The following is a 22,763-nucleotide window of genomic DNA, read 5'->3' as shown; positions in this document are numbered from 1 at the left end:
AGCACCACCGAAGGAGCCATGGGCTGGGAGGTCACCTTCATCATAATTATAAAAATTCAACAACCACTGATCAATGGCCATGAGTACCATTCACACAGAGTTGGGGAATGGCTGCAATCACAGCATGTTTCCGTTTCTCCCGCTGAAAACGCTGCGTCCAGATGAACATGTCGACATTACCACTGCTGAAGTGAAACACAGCGAGGGGGATGTGGAGCACACTGTTGGTTTCCTGATGATTGTAAATGGAATAGATGGTAACATTAGTGGACACATGCAAGATTATTACAACTCAGGACTAAGAAGAAATAATGTTTTAAAGTTGTATTTCTTTTCAGATGTTTTGAGATGCATTTGTCTGTCATAGCGAGTCGCACAGCTCACAAGAACATGACTGGAGTTCCCTAAACAGCACTAATTTATATAAAATTGCTTTTACTACCCTTGTGTTTGTAATTTGTTGTCCTGTGTGTCTGTGAGGTAACTGCCTGTTGCCTGTGTGAGAGACAGCTACAGTATATTTATCCAGCCATTCTCTTTGGCTTATCCTTATCAGGATTGCAGGGGAGCCTATCCCAGCTACCATAGGGAAGAGGCAGCGTTACGCCATGGACTAACAGGGCTACCCTACGTTACCAGAAGCACCCATCCAGATATATTGATTCATGTGTTCACTTCCATGGCCACAGGTTTATAAAGTGCGTAAGCATCCAGACTGTGAAAGAACAGGATCTCAGGATCTGAATGAAGTCCACTGTGGTACCGTGACAGGATACCACCTGTGAAACAAGTATTACAGAGTCAATTAGTGGTATTGGGAACTACATTATTACTAGAAAGCTGCTTGGGGCTTAACGTGATGCATATTCCTACTCCTTTTATAAGTTATTTATGATGATCTTATTTATTTTTAGAGGTCAAACTATAAACTAAAAACCATGAATTTCACACCCGAGCCTCAACTCGCACGGCCTGGTACCAAACGACTCATGGACCGGTACCGGCCCGGGGGTTGTAGGAGATGCCTGGAGCGGCTTGTTCCACTCCTGCAGCTGCTTGGTGCTCTCACTGTTCTTTCATTGATGTATTTTTCCTGGTCTCATATCTTCATCATCTTCTCTTATTGCATGTGTGCTGTTGCTGCTGGGAGTCAGACTCTTTCTGTGGGCCGTGCCCTTCCAACACCACTGCTCTGTTCCACTCTGAGCCTGCTGTAGCTGGTCTATTCACAGGTAAACTCAGCCTGTTCAAAGTGTTACAACTCATTCATTCATTCATCCTGAGACATTTATCCAAGAAACTCATGTGTCAGCTGTTTTGGTAATTGCACAATATAAGAAAGTTAAAGAAATGTAAAGTTTGGGCGGGCAATGTGATTTTGGACTACTGGACAAAAACTCGACACTAACATTTCAGTGCGTTGTGATTAAAGTAATATGAGATGGAACTAAACTCCTCCTCCTGCCCTGGGCTCTGCTTTGGGGCTTTAATCTGGCCTGTGATGACAAGTAGAGCCACTCCAGTGAAATACTATAAATAGCACAGTAACAGCAAGTATAATGAAGTGTGGAAAAACGGATTCAGAGCACATGTGACAGAGCAGGGTGAGAGTCCGCTGTGAGCCCAAACGTGATATTAACATATGGTTCATGCACATGTACATTAATGTATTAGTACTTTTAAACTGTCAGTGTGAAATGCAGCAGACAGTTGTGCATGTATATGTTGATCGTCACCCGTTGGAACTCATCATTAATGTTTGAATTCTGATAGAATTTAGTGTTTTTCCTCAGCAGCGTTTACAGCCTCCCCAGCTCCGAACCTGCGAGGCATCAATGCAGAATTTGACTCAGTGTTTGGCAACAACACTAATGCCAACAACTTGGATTCCACAGGTAAGTTTTGTATTGATACAACTGCCATCTAAATTTAGTGGCAGACATTAGGAAGATAGATCGATGACGTAGTTGATGTACTAGTCAACCACAGCAATACTTCGATTTTCCTTGTCTTATACAGCGGATAAATAAGTATTCAATACCTCACCAGTTTTCTAAGATATATTTTTAAAGCTGCTAGTGACATGAAATTTTCACTAGATGTCACAACAATCCAACCAATCCACACATGCAAACAAATCAAACCATAGCTGTCCAAAAATGAGCTTATGGGTAATAACGAGAACTTACTAAGGAGCTTCGGAAAAATGCAACTGGGCTATTTTAGGATTCTTGAAAACGTTTCCCCTCTCATCCAAGAAGCTTCTTCAGTTTTTAAATCACGTGGTGCAGAGAGTGGGAATCGGGAAACGAGACAGTTATTGACCCACTGTTGATCATGTGCAACATCATATAGACACGTAGACCCAAGGTGTGAGTCATTATTAGCATCGGTTTCTGCTGAAACCATTGTGAGACCTTGCCTCACCCTAAGAGCATCGTATCGTAAAGATGGTGCAGATGTACCGCTGAGTCTTGTCATGGTGGCTCTTCTGTGTTATACCATGACCTGACTGAGAACCTACACAGATCAAGAGAAATGATACAAAGAAATGGAGGAACTCCATCAGTAATTAGAAAACAATCCTGCCACTTAGTGCAAATTTACATCAGCTGCTCAGTCCCAACTGATGGTGTATAAAAAGGTCTCTTTGTACCATGGTGTCACACATGGAATACCCCTCGATGGGGAAACCAGGGAGCTCTCAAGATCTTTGCAACCTTATTGTTACAAAATACAGCCATAGCATTGGTTACAGAGGAACTACTGAAGGATCCAGTGAGCACTGTGGAAAGAACATAATTTCACCATAAACCGGCCACGACCAGGATTTCAGACAGAGAATTATCAGTTGTTCAAGAGCCAAGGACCAGTTGTGAAGAGCTGCAGAACTACCTGGAATCAGCAGGTACAGTTGTTTCAACGACAACAATAAGTACGCAACCACCGTGGCCTAAATGCACATTTACCACACAAGACTCCATCGCTGAAGAAAAAATATGTTGAAATGCGTTTAAATGTGAAAGCATTTAAAGTCTTCTGAACAACATTTAGACAAGTCTGTGAAATACTGGGAGAGTATCTTGTCAGATGAGACCAAAATTAAACTCTTTGGGAAATGATAAGAATTTGGCCATTCCAAGTCCATTATCGACTTGATTCCTTATTGATTTTCTTATCAGTTGTCAATGGTTTCTTTTTGGCTCCATTTTCAGAGTCATCATCATTGCTAAGCAGCAATAAAGAAATTACATTCATGCAAATTAAATTCATGCTGTGGGTCAAATGTTTGAGGTAATTCCCCCCCATTAGACCAACCATTAGAGAAAAACTTATCAATAATCATCCCACAGATGTAATATTATCTACAGCTACTCTTAGTACCATTGATGTTAAGTTAGACTCTTTTTCTCTAATTGATCTTTCTGAGTTAACTTCAATAATTACTTCCTCCAAGCCATCAACGTGCCTTTTAGACTCCATTCCTACAAAACTGCTCAAAGAAGTCCTGCCATTAATTAATTATTCAATCTTAAATATGATCAACCTATCTCTAATAATCAGCTATGTACCACAGGCCTTCAAGCTGGCTGCAGTTAAACCTTTACTCAAAAAGCATCTCTAGACCCAGCAGTCTTAGCTAATTATAGGCCAATCTCCAACCTTCCTTTCATATCAAAAATCCTTGAAAGAGTAGTTGTCGAACAGCTAACAGATCATCTGCAGAGGAATGGCTTATTGGAAGAGTTTCAGTCAGGTTTCAGAGCTCATCACAGCACAGAAACGGCTTTAGTGAAGGTTACAAATGATCTTCTTATGGCCTCTGACAGTGGACTCATCTCTGTGCTTGTCCTGCTAGACCTTAGTGCAGCGTTCGATACTGTCGACCATAATATCCTATTAGAGCGATTAGCACAACTTCACCTCAAACAAACTGAGACTTTAATCAGTCAATAAATAAACCTCTGAGTTCAGAGGGACGATTTGTTCTCTTGATACTGAAGTCACCACAACAACCTCAAAAGCGTGACCATTTTATTGTGTCACGGAGGACAGCAGGTGGACCTACGTGCAGATTCAAACCTGGAAAACAGCGATAAGGATTCTCAAGCTTTATTGATAAACACAAGGATAAACAATGACTAGTGTGGTATCTGAGATACGATGGGACTGTGGACAGAGCGAGAGAGCGGTTAGGAAAAGAGCAGAGGAGAACTGAACACTGAATTCAGTGATACTGGATGGGTTTGCGTCTTACTTGGCAGGTGGAGTGATCTTCTTATGGCCTCTGACAGTGGACTCATCTCTGTGCTTGTCCTGCTAGACCTCAGTGCAGCGTTCGATACTGTCGACCATAATATCCTATTAGAGCGATTAGAACATGCTGTAGGTATTACAGGTACTGTGCTGCAGTGGTTTGTATCATATCTATCTAATAGACTCCAGTTTGTGCATGTAAATGGAGAGTCCTCTTCACACACTGAGGTTAATTATGGAGTTCCACAGGGTTCAGTGCTAGGACCAATTCTGTTTACATTATACATGCTTCCCTTAGGCAGCATCATTAGAAGACATAGCATACATTTACACTGCTATGCAGATGACACCCAGCTCTATCTGTCCATGAAGCCAGATAACACACACCAATAAGTTAAACTGCAGGAATGTCTTAAAGACATAAAGACCTGGATGGCTGCTAACTTTCTGCTTCTTAATTCAGATCAAACTGAGGTTATTGTACTCGGCCCTGAAAAGCTTAGAAATATGGTATCTAAGCAGATTCTTACTCTGGATGGCATTACCTTGGCCTCCAGTAACGTTGTGAGGAACCTTGGAGTCATTTTTGACCAGGACATGTCCTTCAATGCACATATTAAACAAATATGTAAGACTGCTTTCTTCCATTTGTGCAACATCTCTAAAATTAGAAATATCCTGTCTCAGAGTGACGCTGAAAAACTAGTTCATGCATTTATTACTTCCAGGCTGGACTACTGTAATTCATTATTATCAGGATGTCCTAAAAACTCCCTGAAAAGCCTTCAGCTAATCCAAAATGCTGCAGCAAGAGTCCTGACAGGGACTAGAAAGAGAGAGCAGATTTCTCCTGTTTTGGCTTCCTGTTAAATCCAGAATTCAAAATCCTGCTCCTCACGTACAAGGTCTTAAATAATCAGGCCCCATCTTATCTTAATGACCTTGTAGGACCATATCACCCTATTAGAGCACTTTTCTACTAGAATGGCTTAGCCAATCACCTGATCTAAATCCAATTCAAATTCTATGGGAAGAACTAAAGTTCGGAGTTCCGTCAGGATTTGAAGCCTGTTTTTGTGGAAAACCACACCTGAGCAATACTTTGACGAGCTTCTTTACAGGATGTGTCTTGAAGCTTTCGGGTTGTTACCAACATCTGGTGAGAATTTCATGTCAATAGTGCCTTTAGAAATATATTTATCTAGCAAATCGGTGATGTCTGCAGTACTTATCTTACCTGCTGGGTATTCTGTGGAAAATGAAACTGATCTTTGCAATTAAGATTGTCCTAAAATCTCAGTAGTGGGTAATGTTGTAGAATCAGTAAGTGATCAAGTTTTTGGTGGAAATATTTTTTTAGATCAGTGTCAGTTTAAACACGACATCAGTTTCAGGTTTCTTTAATGGGCGAATCACATTTTTAACCATGAAATGAGCTCACTGTGCTCATTACAATAGAGTAAGACAACTTCACAGACAGGACTTGGTAAAAATATGACACAAATGTCTACTTTTGTGTCATGTGCTGCTGTCGTAAACATGTTTACCTTTAGCGTGTGTGCTGTCTATGTTTTATATCACAAATGAAAAGCAACATTTACGTTTTAACCAGTGGTGTAGTGTAATTATTGTAACTAATGAGAAGCACTGGTCCCAGTATTGAACAATGTGTGCCACTGCGACGGGCATTTGATTGAGGTTAATAACTACTTCACACTAAGCCTCAGCTATAGCAGTTTATCATCATTAACTTGTCAGAATAATGTTTGTACATGCATTGAATCGTTTTCACCCTCGTTGTGCTCACAATCTCACAACCTCCACCATCACCCCCATCCTTCCTTTTCCCCCGTCCTGGGTCAAACACCCGTCCTGGGCTTTGCATGTCTGGGTGAGTTGGATCAACACACATTATTCTATCACTGTCTTCATCATTTTTTTAAGATCCCTGCTTCTTGCCTCATCCTGACTCAGCGCCCTCTCTCTTTCTGTTTGTGTGCGTATGTACACCTCGTGTCTTTACTATGTCATCGTTACCTGTTCTTGGCCCCCCAACCTGTCACCCCTCCCTTACCTTCCTTTCCCTTTGTCCTGCCCCAATTTGATTAAGATGTTTTAGGTGGCATCCTAAAACCTACAGTGGCATCCTCACCACATCAGCGCATGACTTTAAACAGCCAGCAGCCCCACCCCAAGCTGGTATGTGATGATCTGGATTCGTCACTCGCTAATCTTGTTGGCAGTAAGTTTTTCTCCTTTTACGTCTGCTTGTTTTCCCCCAAGAATTCAGAATATAGTTAAATTACACACATTGCTGTACAAGATCAATGTATCCAACCCAGATAAAGAGTGAAAAATGTTTTTTCTAATATAAGTTGTCCTACCATTGTGGATGATGCTGGATGAATAAAAATGCCCCTTACATACATTGTAGATAGCTTTAGCTATGTTTCCTCTACTTGTTCTTCCGCACTGTTCCCAGCTCAAGCTCACATTTACAGTCTTAGCTGATCTTAATTTAGCTCCTGAGACTTTTCCAGAAGTCTGAATTTTCAGCGTTGGACACGTTTGTCTCTGGATGTTTTCTGAACTTGTCAAATTGTTAGTGAGGAAAAACAAATGCTTTTACTTTGACAGAGTTTTTGTGTCACTGTTGTTATTGGCAGCAGCCATAGTAGTAGTAACAGTATACCTAAAAAGATGTCAGTTTAGACCACAGCTGTAAAAGTAGCACACCACAGATAACTTTAGCTCTGGGTCAAATCTAAGGCAGCCAGGTCTTTGCTACTTTCACTCCTTACATTTCCTTTTGGCTGTACTTTCCCCCTTTTTAAAGTTAAAGTATGTCATTGTAAAGGTTTGAAGACTATAACATCAGCTTTTCCCCATAAAAACGATTTAAAAACCAAATAGATGAATAAAATGGTTTCATGCTATACATTCATTATTTGACTTCTGTTTTCTTCAGATCTAGGAATTGGGAACAGCAGAGCAAAGAAGTAAGTGCGCTTCAGTCGTGTTGAACTTAACTTCCCTGGTAATGCACGATAAACCTGACGAGCGTTTCCTTTATCTCTGTAGTGATCTTCACTGGAATCAGTCGGATGAGAAGAAGCTGACTGGTGGAACCAACTGGCTGCCCAACACAGCTCCTTCCACCACCTGGAACCCTGCAACCATGGTGAGGCTGCTGTTCCTGCTCAGCCAGCATCATGCATATTTGTTATAAAGTGTGTGAATGTGTGTGTGAATGGGTGGGTGACTGGAAGTGTAAAGCGCTTTGGGGTCCTTAGGGACTAGTAAAGCGCTATACAAATACAGACCATTAAAGAGGTTACAGTAGAAATGAGCCATAAGAAAGGAAATGGATGGATGTGCTGGAGAGTAACAACTTGGTATTTACCAACTGATGTCAGGAAGAAAGGAGCCAATAAACTGAGTGCTGACTGAGCAGGAGGCTCGTTGTTGTGACATCGTTGGCAAATAAAATCTATTTAGCTGTTCATCAAATTGTGATGGTCTCACACTCACACTGACACACACACACTCAGACTCACACTGACACACACTGACACACACTCACACTGACACACACTCAGACTCACACTGACACACACTCAGACTCACACTGACACACACACACACACACACTGACACACACACAGACTCACACTGACACACACACAGACTCACACTGACACACACATACACACACTGACACACACACAGACTCACACTGACACACACAGACACACACTGACACACACTGACACACACTGACACACACAGACACACTGACACACACACACTCTGACTCACACTGACACACACACACTCTGACTCACACTGACACACACACACACACACACACACACACACACACACACACACACACACACTGACACACACAGACACACTGACACACACACACTCTGACTCACACTGACACACACACACACACACACTGACACACACACACACACACACACACACACTGACACACACACACACTGACACACACACACACACACACTGACACACACACACTGACAAACACTCTGACTCACACTGGTTCATCCCAAACACAAACTTAACAACGTAGTGTAGCTGTACAGTGCAGCAAGGAGTGCTCAGACCTCTACACTGGAGAGACCAAACTGCCACTTCATAAACGCACAACACAGAAGAGCCACCTCCACGGGACAAGACTCAGCTGTACAGCTGCATCTAAAGGTCAAAGGTCACTCCTTCGAGGATGCCAGTGTTCACATGTTGGACAGAAAAGACAGCTGGTTTGAAAGAGGAGTGAAAGAAGCATCTATGTCCACTGTGAGCGACCACCTTTGAACAGAGGGCGGGGCTTACGACACCACTGTCTACCATCTATAATCCAGTTTTGAGATCCTCCCCAGACGCCTTAACGCCCACTCACATCCTGGGCCATCTGACCTCAGGAAATCACATGATAGGGTGGGGCCAGGTTTCACAATGAGCTCACCTGAAACCCTGGCTGATTGTGACCCACACCCAGTTTCACACCTCGGCTCATGTGATTAGGTGGAGGATCAATAGGGGGTCCATTGTCCCTCTCGAGGGGGACTCTCCACCATTTGACCCTAGAACTGAAGAAGCTTCTTGGATGAAACATCCTCAAGCCACTTAAAGAAGTCCAGACGCTTTTCTTTCTGAGCTCCTTAGACTACGATGACTGAGAACCCTCACAGACATCTGCATGCCGAAGTATGCTTGGGCAAGACACTCGCCTCTGACGTGATCCTGGTATGTTAATCTGAGTGTGAATGTTGGATATAAACCACTATAAACACACACAGGGTGTAGAAAGGGCTCCGAGTGCTGGAGTAGAGTAGAAAGGTGCTTTATGAGAAGAAATGACATCGTTCTGCAGAAGACACGGGAAAGATGATCCTGTAATTCCCAAACTGCACGAAGTACTCTCCCTGCACTCCACCTCCAGCCTGATGGCTCACAGTCAGAGCGTTCTGCTGCACAGGGTCCTCCGTCACAGGGTCCTCCGTCACAGGGTCCTCATCACAGGGTCCTCATCACAGGGTCCTCCGTCACAGGTGCAGACGTGTTGTGAAGTGTGGGCTGATCTTTAATCCATCCAGTTTCAACAGGAGGCATCAAAGTGGTCCCTGCGTGTGACATACAACGAAAAACAAACATTTTTTTAACCAAATACAGAAAGTTTCTGGGAATCTTGACTTAAAAAGAAGCTATTAAAAGAAATGTATGAAAATACTGTTGCACAGTGTAGTTGGAGTTACATGAAAAGAAGCAGGAGAAAGTGATTTAAAGATTAGCGTTGCTAATGTTTGTAAGATATGAACACAACACTGTTAGAGACTCACCCAGGCTATTTACCGTTACAGCACGACAGCAGCACACACGACTCAAATCAATGAAACCTGTTCATTCATGATTTAGCTTGTCACGAACTGTTCAACCAATCGATGGACGCCAGCAAAGTAAGATGTATTTCTCTTACTCTGCCACTATGACCTGTTTCCACTCCACACAAACAAGCTACTCATGTAGAAGCTGCAGTCCCGAGTTCGCTGGGAGCAACAATCCCACTGCAATTTCTCCTGGAAGTACAAATTCTAGTTTTCTTCTTTTTCTTCCCCTAACTAGTCTCAGTGTTTGTCCCACAGACACTGTTCATACCTCAAAACAAAAACACTGAAACGTCCATAGCACCAGAGCCTAATTATAAGCTATAATTAACTTAAATGTATATTTTTAACTTTAACCTCCTAGGACCTGCGTCCACATATGTGGACACCACATTTTGGGTTATTTAGACCAAAATACTCAATCTTGCTCTACAAGAGCCTGATATCCACTTACAAGGACGTTATACTGCTACTGTTCTATCAAAATTTTAAATGAATATCCTCAGATGTGGCTCTGATTTTTCTTAGAAACAAAAATTAGGTAAAAAAAAAATATCGAGTAGTTCTTTGGGACCTGATGAATCTAAAAACAATCAGCCCAAATATCACAGAGAAATTAAAAATGCATGTCAAGGAAGAGTTCGGGTCTTAGGAGGTTAAATTTTATTGAAATATATCTTAAAAATCAAACGTAAAAGTCATCACAAAACAGTCGCAATTACTAAACATGTCCATCACTATACTGGTAATCCAGGGGAAATGTCTGGGATGTTTAAATGCTCACACCTGAAAACATCTTCATCATATTTCAGTGAAATTTGTAAGATGTGATGTTTGTGGTGACACAGAAAATCAACAACATTTTAGTTTCTGAGAATAAAGCGTAACATGCTGTTCAATAGAATAAACATAGCAGCTCAGCCTGGTGAGTTCATGCACTGAGCTCAGCTGTGTCCTGCTTTATGTGCTTCAGGCTCCAGCATGGATTTGTAATAAGCTAGTATTCCTAAATTACCTTAAATATTTGGCAACTTCATCAGTAATATATGTGAGACGGGTCAGTATCACGTGACAGAGCGACTGTGTGTGCTGGACGAGGACTTCACTGCTAGCTGATGTCCTTGTTATAGAGAAATGATCATCTCTTTGTGTCTTACTGCAGGCACCATCTGCTGTGGCTTTCCCTGCAGCCACACCAGCGGGCATGTTGGCATATGCAATGGTAAGTCTGCTGGTCGCACACTTTAAGGCAGGGACCCATTTCACAGTGAGCAGTAATGACTGTGGAGTCTGAGGTGAGAATTTATTGAAGATGATTTTAGTGCTTTTATCTTTTTCCTAGAAGGAAGAAATCTGAGAATATGTGAGGACAGCTGGCTTTGTTTATCGGAGTCATTTTTGGAGACGGATTAATTTACATGATGACTGGATGAATGAATAAATGCTATGTAAATTAATACTTATCATCTCTTTTTCCCCATCAGCCTCCCCGAATGGGCTCCATGATGATCACACAGCCTACTATGATGTATACTCAGCCTGTGATGAGGTCACCCAACCCCTTTGGGCCCAATCCTGGTGCTCAGGTAACCAATATCTGCGTCTACAGTATACGACTCGTCTGCGTCAGTGTCCACAATGTTACTATAATTATTATCTCTAAGTTCAAGAGGTCGATTAAGCAGAGCGGGTTGTTGTAGTCAACAGTCATTACTTCACACTTGGCTGGACTAGTTTCCACGTCTCCTTTAAACCATGATGGAAGCACAGACGTGTGCTACATGCGCTGGAGTTTATTTGTACTTTAGCTGCAAATTTGGTTTGTAATAGATTTTTTTAAACTTTGGCTACATTGTCAACACACAAGAGTTTGTGTTACTAATCCTGCAGACAGTTAGTAACATACAAAAGGGAAAAAGTCTTCAGGTAATTTTGCGATGTGTTATTTGTGTTTGTCCCAACGAATGTTTCTCAGACTGAATCACACTTCAGTGAGAGTGACTGACACCGAGCATGCTGCATGGCTGTATTTTCATTAAGTCATTGGTCATGTGATTATAATGCATGGCTTACACACACACATATAAGCTTTTTGTTCCATTACACCATCTGAACATAAATCTTCTTAAATCCTGTGTCCAGGTAGGAACAGGTGTAAAATCCACTCCCACAGTGGACCCTACATGTTAATCTTTCCACAGTGTTCCCCAGTAAAAGCAGGTGAATCCTTCTGCACTCACATCGCTGTGTTTGGATGGTGTTTTCTTAAATTCTGCTCTATTCTTGTTTCATGTCCTTCCAGATGCAGTTCATGTAACCAGCCAGAGGAGGCGTCGTTCACATCTGAGGATGATTCACAGCAGAGTCGATTATTCAGGCAAACTTCCTGTTTGCTTCTAATGAACTCGCCTCTCTGAGAACAAACGGCTCAGAAAAAGACGTCTTGAATAAGAGCTCAGTGACTTCACACAGGATCACAGTGGCTGTGGACGTTTCACAGAGGATGTTGTGCCTCTCTGATTAAATCCAAGTCGTAAAAGGAGAGAAAGCGTGCTTGCTGCCATTTCAAACCATGCAAACCGGACATTTCCTGACTGTCTTTGATTAAGAGAAACTCAACCTCCATAGGAAGAGCTTTTTGATGTCACTGCTTTATCTGCTGGGAAAATCACGCTGCTTTGTGACCACGCCTCCTGCTGTTTGATTTGTCTGTTTCGTTCCTCCTGTCCAGGCTGGGAGAGTCGTTTCTTTCAATGATCGTTTATGATTAACCTCTTTAAGCATCCTCATATTAGCAAAACAAGCAAACTCCTGTTATGATTTATTGTTTGCAGTAGACATTCATTGTGTATTGTTTGTATTTATTTATAATTACCACAGACTGAGTTGCATTAAAAACAAAAACTGCTGTCTGACCTCCTGTTAGGGAGCATCTTCAGGTTCATAATTATTCTTGATTGGATTTTGTGTGATTGAGATTATTTAAAAAACAAAAGAAGTTAATATAAAGAGATGTTTGATGTTGGGGCACTAAATAGTCTTTGTATTCTGGTTCTGTGGCTCAGAAACACTGAGATGAATGTTAACGTAATAATTCACTAGTACCAGCAAACGACTGGACTCAGTTTCTATGAATCTGGTGTTTGACCATCATTCTGCATGTAGTCATCAGGACAGTGTTGCACTGAATGCTCATTTATGCTTTTGATGCTTGGCATTTACTCTTACGTCAAAGGTGTGTCTGTGTGGGGGCAGGTGGGTGTGTGTGGGTGGGTGTGGGTAGAGACATAGGAGAGTAGCTGTTGATCAGTGCTCTGTGTATGTAGAAGTCATGCTGCCAGTCACAGGATGGGTGGTTGCAGGTATGAAAGATTGTTTAAACATGACCTGACTGCATTAGCTTTGTCACTCAGATTATAAAGTACACATTTCCACACTTGTGCGGCTTCTCTGTCGTCTTTGTCCCATTTTGAGCTGCCGTTAATGTTCCAGTTCGTTCACTGTGTCCAGCAGTGATGCTGCAGAGCTGCATGAATGTGTTTGGACAGGAACTGGTTCTTATACAGCGCTCGTCTCCTCTGAGAACTCAAACCACTTCACACAAAACGCCTCATTCACACGAGCTCTTTCTATCCAACATTCATGCACATTCAGACTTAAAATGAACAAATACTGCGAAAAACTAACTAGTGGTATATCAACACATGGTGCATCATAACAGTAAGAAGTGTTTTTCACTTGAACGTTTTTCATGATTTGTGATCCTTTACAGAGAACATAAATTAATAGGGTCTATAGGTAAATGTGGTCTCTTTTGAGTAATAGTAATGGGGTTTTAATGACCTTAGGGCAAATTGAGATATATATATATATATATATATATTCATTCTTGCCTAATGGCAGCTGAGATGGATATCGTGTGTGAGAGCAAGAGACAGTCAGAATTTGCATTAGCTGAGCTTGTGCAGAGTTCACCCTTCATGACTGTGGTGGCTTCTGCTGCTGAAGCACAGGTGCAGCATCTCAGCACACAGACCTCGAACGCTGCATCCTGCTTGGCAGAGCAGCTCCATTAGTAATAAGAAGATTCTTTGTTTTCCTGCCACTTCCTCTGAGTCGAGCTGCAGCAGCAGAAAGATCCATGTGTGTTTGTAAGACACTGACTTTCATGATAAACTTAATATGACTAAAGGCCTTACAAAGATGGTTACTTCATTTTCCCTGTTCTTTAAAAAATGTGTCCTGATATATTGGGCGTGCCAGTCATTCTTTAGACGGACGATGATCTTCAGTGAAAGAGGATTTATTTCTGAGGCAAAATCACGTGTTTAAAGACGTTTTAGGTCAAGAATCTGTAGGGCCCAGACTCCTATACAGGAAGTTTGGTTTGGCTCTCTGATTTTAAAACAAAGGTCCTAATTTCGGATCCTGTGGGTCTTCCCCAGTAGGGAATGCACAGTCCGAATGGAGCCGGTGTGGGTGAAGGGATTCACCCAGTACCAACACTGATAAAATAAGTAAAAATCTGAGTAACCTTGCAGGTCAAATCCTGTCAGTCCCACTTGTTAACGTAGCTCACCTACTGATCGTGGCACTTGTAATTTCTGGGTTGATTTTAGAGGCCTCGATAGTAGTAGGTCTCTAGCAAATGTTATAATTAAAGTGCTAGAATAACCTGCAAGATCAGTTTGCACTAGTAAAGAAGAACACTCAGATTATTACCTTTTACTATTCACAAAAGGTTAAATATCCACAATTTAGACTTTAATTGCAAAAAATGACCCACCTCCAAAATCAGCATTCCCTCCTCTGACCTAATGCTGACTTTGATGCACTTATATTGAAACAATGATTTTAAAACACTTAAATTAAATGGTAGCAATTGTATACAGCGTGTCTGTCTCCCAAAACCAAGCTGAGAACTGGTTCCCTAGAACAGAGCGTCCCAAAGTGTGAGGCCCGCCCCCTAGGGGGGGCACAGAGCTATTGCAGGCGGGGGGGGGGGGGGGGGGGGTATGAAAAGGGAAAAAGACCCAAAACGCTTGGACACGGGGCACCACACAAACGCAAAGCAGGAGATGAAGCATCGCTGAATATGTTTCCAAACCAACTTCATTCTAAGACAAAGACTAGAAGATATGGTGAAGCAAATCTTCCCTTTGGCTTCACCTGCACAGGTGCTGAGGTAGGTCTCCCTGCAGGGTTGGTTTTCCCTGCGTCGGGAGCAGCGCTGAGCTGTTTAGATCACGGACAAACAGGATCCCACATTCTTGATCTTTAGTTCACAAACACTTGTTGTAATGACTAACTACTCCTGACATGTTGGAGATGTTTGCTCTTTATACAGTAAAGTTACAGCGGGATACAAATAACATCAGGCTGATCCTGACACGATTTGTTCCCCCTGTCTAAATCACGGACAAACAGCTGTTCATGTTTTTAAACCCATTTTGCACAGAGAGGCATTTTTTGAAAAATGTATTGACAGCAATGTTGAATATTATTACACAGGAAAAAAAACAACTACACGTAAAATAATGACACCGTGACGCCTCTGCCTTTGTAAATGGAGGGACAGTAACTGCGTGTAAAACCTGCAGACAGTCAGATTAACAGTATTTTGTCTCTATCTGTCATTCTGCAATTCATCTCATGTAAACAATAACGTGGCGCACAGCGTGACGTGAAAAAAGGCACATACCTTTGACGTTGTGTGATGAACTCTGTATTCCTCGTCCACACGTTAAACGCAAAAAAGGAGTTTTAAAAAAATCTCTGTTTTCGGTGATTCAAAACACTGTTTACGTGGACGAAACAGCTGCGTGTTCAAAAACACCCGTGTAGGTGCGGACATAGCGTAAAAGGGTTAGTAGTTTATTTTATTACCACTTATTTTTCTTGTAAAACAAAGGGGGGCCCAGCAAAAAAAGTTTGGGAACCACTGCCCTAGAAGATGAAAACTGAAGGCTCTGCCTCCCATTCTACTTTAAAATATCTTAGAAGTTACTAGTAAACCAGCAGTCTAAGATCAAAGTCTTGTATTGGGTTCATATGAGGTCTTTAAGATAAGATGGGACCTGATTATTCACCTGTTAGTACCTTGTGTATAGTGGGAGGAATTTTAAATTTGATGCTGGAATTAACAATGAACCAATGAAGAGAAGCCAATATGGGAGCGATATGGTCCGTCTTTATGTGTGTCATCTGGCTTCATTGAGAGCTGTATAGCATCATCTGCTTAGCAACAAAAATGTGTGCTATTTTTTCAAATGATACTACCTTATATAAATATATATAATGTAAACAGAATTGGTCCTTGTATGGAACCCTGTGGAACTCCATAATTAACCTTTTTTGTGTGAAGAAGAGTCTATTAGATCTGACTCAAACCACTGCAGTGCAATACATTTAATTCCTACCGTATAATCATATTATAATATAAATATTATATAAATAAATATTGTTGTCAGCAGTATGAAATGTTGCACTGCGGTCTTGCACGACAAGCACAGTGATGTGATTATTGAAGTTAGCAGATCAAGGATCAAATGAAGGATCAGTCAGAGACTCTAAATGAATATCAATAGTATTATTATTATTATTATTATTATAGTATAGTCTCCAGTGCTGAAGGATTAGAAGTGATTATGTAATAGTGTTAACGAGATAATCGACTTCTGTGGCACAGTTTAGCTGCTCTGTTCTGTTTTGGCACATGGTACTGAAAACAGTAACAATGGAGGAATCAAGCCCTTAAACTTAGTTGCAGACTTTTCAAAAGAAATCTGCTGTAATGAAAAGTGTTACTGCTGTTTAAATGCTCTTCCAGGTCATATGATGCTTCAGTATGTCACAGCACATGTTGGCATTCATGCTTCCATCAATGAACTGTGGCTCCCCGGCAGCACTCATACACCCCCAAACCATGTTTGACTGTTGGCAAGACACACTCATCTTTGTACTCCTCACCTGGTTGCCGCCACACATGACTCCATCTGAGTGAAGCTATGAAAGAAGGTATTTGGCCAAAAGATGCAGAAAGAGTTCGTGGTGATGAAATGAGAAGTATGTACACCTGCAATAAGAGATTTGTTGCTTCACAGCACCACAGAGAGGCAGACAGGGGACGAGCTGTCTGCCTTCTCAGTTCAGAGAGCTTGCACTGCATTTGGGTTCATGATAACAATACAATAATCAATAAATCCCTTCTGAGGGGTTGGATGTGTGATGGCATGCGTGGAGGTGAGAATGATGCTGGTAGCAGGCTTGGCTGATGTGGGGTTTGGTTGGGCATAGAGGTGAAAATGGAGGTGCTGCAAGGTTCACCTGTCACCCTGGGAGGTAGGACCATTTCCTTAACTGGCATTTCTGGTGGGAAACTGTGATGGACCGAGCAGTGAAGGAAACTTAGGCACAGGTTAAAGTCCAAAAAAAATGATTTTTTATTTAACCCAAAAAACATAATTGGTTAACTCATGCAAAAAGAATCAAAATCTTGGGCCCATAAAAGAGGTCAAAATAATAGTGATGTGACGTTCTGTATCGAGGCTTCGAAGCTTGTGTCGAGTAATGGAGGGGGCGTTTCCGCGATGCGCGTATCGAGGCTTGCTTCATTTATGGGAGGAGCTGAAAATGATGACGTCCGAAGCCTCGCTGCCCGGCTGTACCACGTCACTGGTTCATGAAGTGGTTCGAACTTTGCCGCGAGATATGACAGCGATATAAACCCCTCAGACTTCGTTCAAAAATGTGGGTGTTTGATGGAGAGTTGTGGTTAGTGAGAGTCTGGAGACAGTTTGGAGGTTTATGAGAGTGAGGAGAGAAAGTCAGGAGAGAATGGAGCCAGCTAAGAAGAGGAGGATGTCCTCCCCTGTGTGGGAACATTTTGATTTTATTCCTCCCAACAAGGTATGTAAATTTCTACAGAAGATGTATTTTCATAATACTGATGGTGCAATACAATTTATGTTAAGCAGCTTTACTTTTGTACAAGGTGAAGTGTTTGCTATGTGCCAGGGAGCTGGGCTATAACAACAACACCTCATCCATGCTTAGGCACTACAGAGCTTTGCATGAGAATAAGGGGAACACCGATTGTGGAGCAAGACCAGGTGAGCCATCAAATGCAATGATAATATAGCATGCAGTAATGTTACTAAATGATATAACAATATTATACAGCTGTTATAAGTTACGTGTGTGATATTTATATTTGTGCTTTGTCTTTATTGTCTTTCCTCAGGAGAACAATCTCAAATAGATGAAGACCTGGTTAGCATGGTGATTGAGGACTCCCAGCCATTTAGCATTGTGGAGGACAAAGGATTCAAAAGATTTGTTAAACCATTAAATCCTAGCTATGTTCTCCCCACTAAAAAGGTCATAAAAGCAGTGAAAATTTAGTTTTTAGAGAATGAAATGTGGGCAGGACTGAGGCTCAAAGCCTCAGTGTGTAGCTGTCCATACCTCAACGTTACAAAAGCACAACCACTGTCCACACCCCAACCACACCTCACCTCACAGGAAATGATCATTTCCATTTTAAGCATTTCCAAATGATCATTTTCCATACTGCCAGTATAAATATACACAGTATACTGCCATCAATACAATATAGATGTTTTACACACTCCTTTTGTTGTTGACATTTACAGGCTGTGTGCAAACGGCCACACTCTTCAAATTCATGCCAACTAATATTTTTACATCCAGTAGATGTCCTACTAGAGCAAATGAAGCTTCAAGACGTTTTGCACTGGGGTGAACCAATTGGATGAAAAGCTTCAGTGCTTCATGAAGCTTCATCTGCCCATCACTACAAAATAACAAAACTCTACTCAAAGTTGACACCACAACTGATAACTCAAACAAACTGACCTCCCTTAATGAGACAAAGGGGAAACTTAAATAGTGGCTGATCAGCCCACAAAAACAGGAAAGAGGGTAAAACACACAAAACCTAACTAAACCAAACATAATGAACTCCAATCACCCCCCCCCCCCCCCCCCCCCCCCATGGTCCGGAGTTATGGCATGAACCAATTTGCAGTCTTCCTTTAAAGCTCGCTCCGCCCCTTTTCCACCTCTTGGCTCCTTAATCAAGGGACTGGAACAGCTGCAACTACGGTAACTCAGAAAACAAAAAAATTCATCATACATAACAGTGTAAACTAAAATGTGCGCACTTATTTTAGAATGCAGCGTTATGTGGCTATGTGAATTAACTCTAAACCAAAACCAGTTATTTATTGTCCTGTAAATAAATTCCTATATTTAAAGAAAGACATGTGAATGCAATGTTACTTATAAGCCTCTACACTAACATGGTGGTATTACCACTGTGTGGCTGTAAGTGCAGCCATCACAGAAACCCTTGAGAAGGATCTCCGGGAGTATGTCACCATGGTACCACCATGTACCACCTGTGCACGGAGAAAGAATAGAACTCAATGACCTTCAGGTCTGCTCCAGGCCATGGTTGCATATGGCCGTAGACTTTGTCACCGGTCTGTCTGTTTGCTCTGGCAAGTCTGTTATCCTGTCTATCATTGGCAGGTTCTCCAAGTCCGCCCACTTCATTGCACTGTATAAACTCCCTACAGCATCCGAAATGCAAAACTCCTGGTAGACCATGTCTTCAGGCTTCACAACATTCTGGCAGAAATCGTGTCAGACAGAGGTCCCAGCTTACCTCACAAGTCTGAATGGCTTTCTGTTCAGCATTCAGGGCCAAGGCCAGTCTAGTTTAGGCTACTACCCTCAATCCAACAGCCTGATGGAGAGTCTCAACCAGGAGCTAGAGTCCACTCTCCGCTGCATCGCCAAACATAATCCGGCACCCTGGTCAACATGCCTTCCATGGGTTGAGTATGCGCAGAATTCACTCACCTCATCTGCAGCCGGTCTTTCCCCTTTCAAAGTGTCTGTAGGTTACCAACCTCCGCTGTTTCCTGTGGATGTGCCGGAGTTTGCCGTTGCTTCGGTCCAGCATCACCTCCACCGCTGCTGTCATGTCTGGATTCAGAATCCACGCTACATTAGACGATACGAAGTTGAAACCATCATCGGTCCGTCTGCTGTCAAGCTGAAGCTTACCTCATCCACGTGCATACACCCCACGTTCCACCCAGTCCAGGCGAGCGTCCTGTGTTTTTCCACGTTTTCCCTGCTCCTCCACCTCTGGGCAGAGCCCTCATCAGTCCATCTGCTCATCTCACCTGGTGGATCCAAGACAATCAGTAAGGCAGTATTTAAGCCCAGCGTCAACATCTCTTCTCCACCAGTTCATCAGCTGAGCTCACGTTAGTCACAGGCCACTCTTGCTTCATGTTTATGGTCTCTGTGTTGTGCCTCTATCACCTCTCTGGACCATCACTCCACTCGCCTCCAGCTCACATTCTCTGGACGCTGGTTGCCATTAGTCTTCGCTCTGTTCCCGGATTCATTCCTCCCCCCCCCCCTGCCTGCCGTCCTGCCTACGGCTCCTGTAGATCAGATAAAACAGGTCAGACTCTCTCCACACACCCACCTTCCAGGACGCCCACCCAGCCACTCCCTCTCCCCACCGAGCCTCACACACTCCAATTCAATTCAATTCAATTCAATTTTATTTATATAGCGCCAAATCACAACAAAAGTCACCTCAAGGCGCTTCAGAGATACAGAGAAAAACCCAACAATCATATGACCCCCTATGAGCAAGCACTTTGGCGACAGTGGGAAGGAAAAACTCCCTTTTAACAGGAAGAAACCTCCAACAGAACCAGGCTCAGGGAGGGGCGGGGCCATCTACTGTGATTGGTTGGGGTGAGAGAAGGAAGACAGGATAAAGACATGCTGTGGAAGAGAGACAGAGGTTAATAACAGATATGATTCAATGCAGAGAGGTCTGTTAACACATAGTGAGTGAGAAAGGTGACTGGAAAGGAAAAACTCAATGCATCATGGGAATCCCCGGCAGCCTATGTCTATTGCAGCATAACTAAGGGAGGATTCAGGGTCACCTGGTCCAGCCCTAACTATATGCTTTAGCAAAAAGGAAAGTTTGAAGCCTAATCTTGAAAGTAGAGATAGTGTCTGTCTCCCGAATCCAAACTGGAAGCTGGTTCCACAGAAGAGGGGCCTGAAAACTGAAGGCTCTGCCTCCCATTCTACTTTTAAATACTCTAGGAACAACAAGTAAGCCTGCAGAGCGAGAGCGAAGCGCTCTAATAGGGTGATATGGTACTACAAGGTCATTAAGATAAGATGGGGCCTGATTATTTAAGACCTTGTACGTGAGGAGCAGGATTTTGAATTCTGGATTTAACAGGAAGCCAAAACAGGAGAAATCTGCTCTCTCTTTCTAGTCCCTGTCAGGACTCTTGCTGCAGCATTTTGGATTAGCTGAAGGCTTTTCAGTGAGTTTTTTGGACATCCTGATAATAATGAATTACAGTCGTCCAGCCTGGAAGTAATAAATGCATGAACTAGTTTTTCAGCGTCACTAAGAGACAGGATATTTCTAATTTTAGAGATGTTGCACAAATGGAAGAAAGCAGTCTTACATATTTGTTTAATATGTGCGTTGAAGGACATGTCCTGGTCAAAAATGACTCCAAGGTTCCTCACAGCATTACTGGAGGCCAAGGTAATGCCATCCAGAGTAAGAATCTGCTTAGATACCATATTTCTAAGCTTTTCAGGGCCGAGTACAATAACCTCAGTTTGATCTGAATTAAGAAGCAGAAAGTTAGCAGCCATCCAGGTCTTTATGTCTTTAAGACATTCCTGCAGTTTAACTCATTGGTGTGTGTTATCTGGCTTCATGGACAGATAGAGCTGGGTGTCATCTGCATAGCAGTGTAAATGTATGCTATGTCTTCTAATGATGCTGCCTAAGGGAAGCATGTATAATGTAAACAGAATTGGTCCTAGCACTGAACCCTGTGGAACTCCATAATTAACCTCAGTGTGTGAAGAGGACTCTCCATTTACATGCACAAACTGGAGTCTATTAGATAGATATGATACAAACCACTGCAGCACAGTACCTGTAATACCTACAGCATGTTCTAATCGCTCTAATAGGATATTATGGTCGACAGTATCGAATGCTGCACTGAGGTCTAGCAGGACAAGCACAGAGATGAGTTCACTGTCAGAGGCCATAAGAAGATCACTCCACCTGCCAAGTAAGACGCAAACCCATCCAGTATCACTGAATTCAGTGTTCAGTTCTCCTCTGCTCTTTTCCTAACCGCTCTCTCGCTCTGTCCACAGTCCCATCGTATCTCAGATACCACACTAGTCATTGTTTATCCTTGTGTTTATCAATAAAGCTTGAGAATCCTTATCGCTGTTTTCCAGGTTTGAATCTGCACGTAGGTCCACCTGCTGTCCTCCGTGACACAATAAAATGGTCACGCTTTTGAGGTTGTTGTGGTGACTTCAGTATCAAGAGAACAAATCGTCCCTCTGAACTCAGAGGTTTATTTATTGACTGATTAAAGTCTCAGTTTGTTTGAGGTGAAGTTGTGCTGTAAGTGTGACAGTAACAAACTCTACACGCTACATGTTGATGCAAGGTTGTTTCTCAGTGAGACGGACTTCCTGAGACTAAAAGTGATATTCTGCAGAGTAAAACGTGGTGCAGACAGAACCTCCATCATCTGTCTGCCGCCTCCTTCAGCTGTCCTCTGAAGCTCCACCTTTCTACATCAGCCCAGGGCTTGTAGCTTAGCTTTCACTCAGGGCTCTACAGCAAGAGGTGAGTTGATTCTTCCTAACTTCATACTCAGGAAATAGCAGAAACTATAACTCTAAATGGTTGAGATATCATTTTAATGCATCCATTGCATGTCCAGTCAAAAGTTAAGACTGATGTTGTGACTCCCATAGTGTGTGAACGTGGAATTATGTATGAAACCATAGTAAAAGAGCATTAAAGCTCCTTTTCTATGTAACAAAGTTAGATTTTAAACTTTCTGCTCATATAAAAACTGTTGAAATGATGCATATATGCATAATATTATAGGCCGTCTGCTTTTTATGTGAAGCTTAAGTAAAGCTAACACCAAAGCTGCTGAAGCTGCTGGACCGATCTCTCTG

The 22,763-nt window shown here is 42.4% G+C and overlaps 1 protein-coding gene across 12 annotated transcripts in view; it reads left to right on the top strand.

The window, feature by feature from the left end:
- The window catches only part of LOC120720858 (phosphatidylinositol-binding clathrin assembly protein-like), a 37,895-nt gene extending 24,782 nt beyond the window's left edge, over positions 1-13,113 (top strand). For 4 of the 12 annotated variants that reach the window (XM_040010729.1, XM_040010711.1, XM_040010702.1 and 1 more), the window contains 8 exons: positions 1,155-1,232; positions 1,794-1,895; positions 6,368-6,499; positions 7,226-7,256; positions 7,339-7,438; positions 10,837-10,896; positions 11,159-11,260; positions 11,977-13,113. In XM_040010729.1, the coding sequence (XP_039866663.1) occupies positions 1,155-1,232; positions 1,794-1,895; positions 6,368-6,499; positions 7,226-7,256; positions 7,339-7,438; positions 10,837-10,896; positions 11,159-11,260; positions 11,977-11,991 (620 nt within the window). In that variant the 3' untranslated portion in view covers positions 11,992-13,113. The remainder of the gene's footprint in view (positions 1-1,154; positions 1,233-1,793; positions 1,896-6,367; positions 6,500-7,225; positions 7,257-7,338; positions 7,439-10,836; positions 10,897-11,158; positions 11,261-11,976) is intronic. The other 8 variants (XM_040010752.1, XM_040010736.1, XM_040010761.1 and 5 more) reach the window with 4 other exon arrangements.
- The last annotated feature ends 9,650 nt before the right edge of the window (positions 13,114-22,763 follow it).

The sequence above is a fragment of the Simochromis diagramma genome, unplaced genomic scaffold (genome assembly GCF_900408965.1).
Source record: "Simochromis diagramma unplaced genomic scaffold, fSimDia1.1 OVJJ01000123.1, whole genome shotgun sequence".
Taxonomy (NCBI): Eukaryota; Metazoa; Chordata; class Actinopteri; order Cichliformes; family Cichlidae; genus Simochromis; species Simochromis diagramma.
The sequence above is the reverse complement of the archived record's forward strand: the minus strand, read 5'-3'. Positions and strand labels throughout refer to the sequence as shown.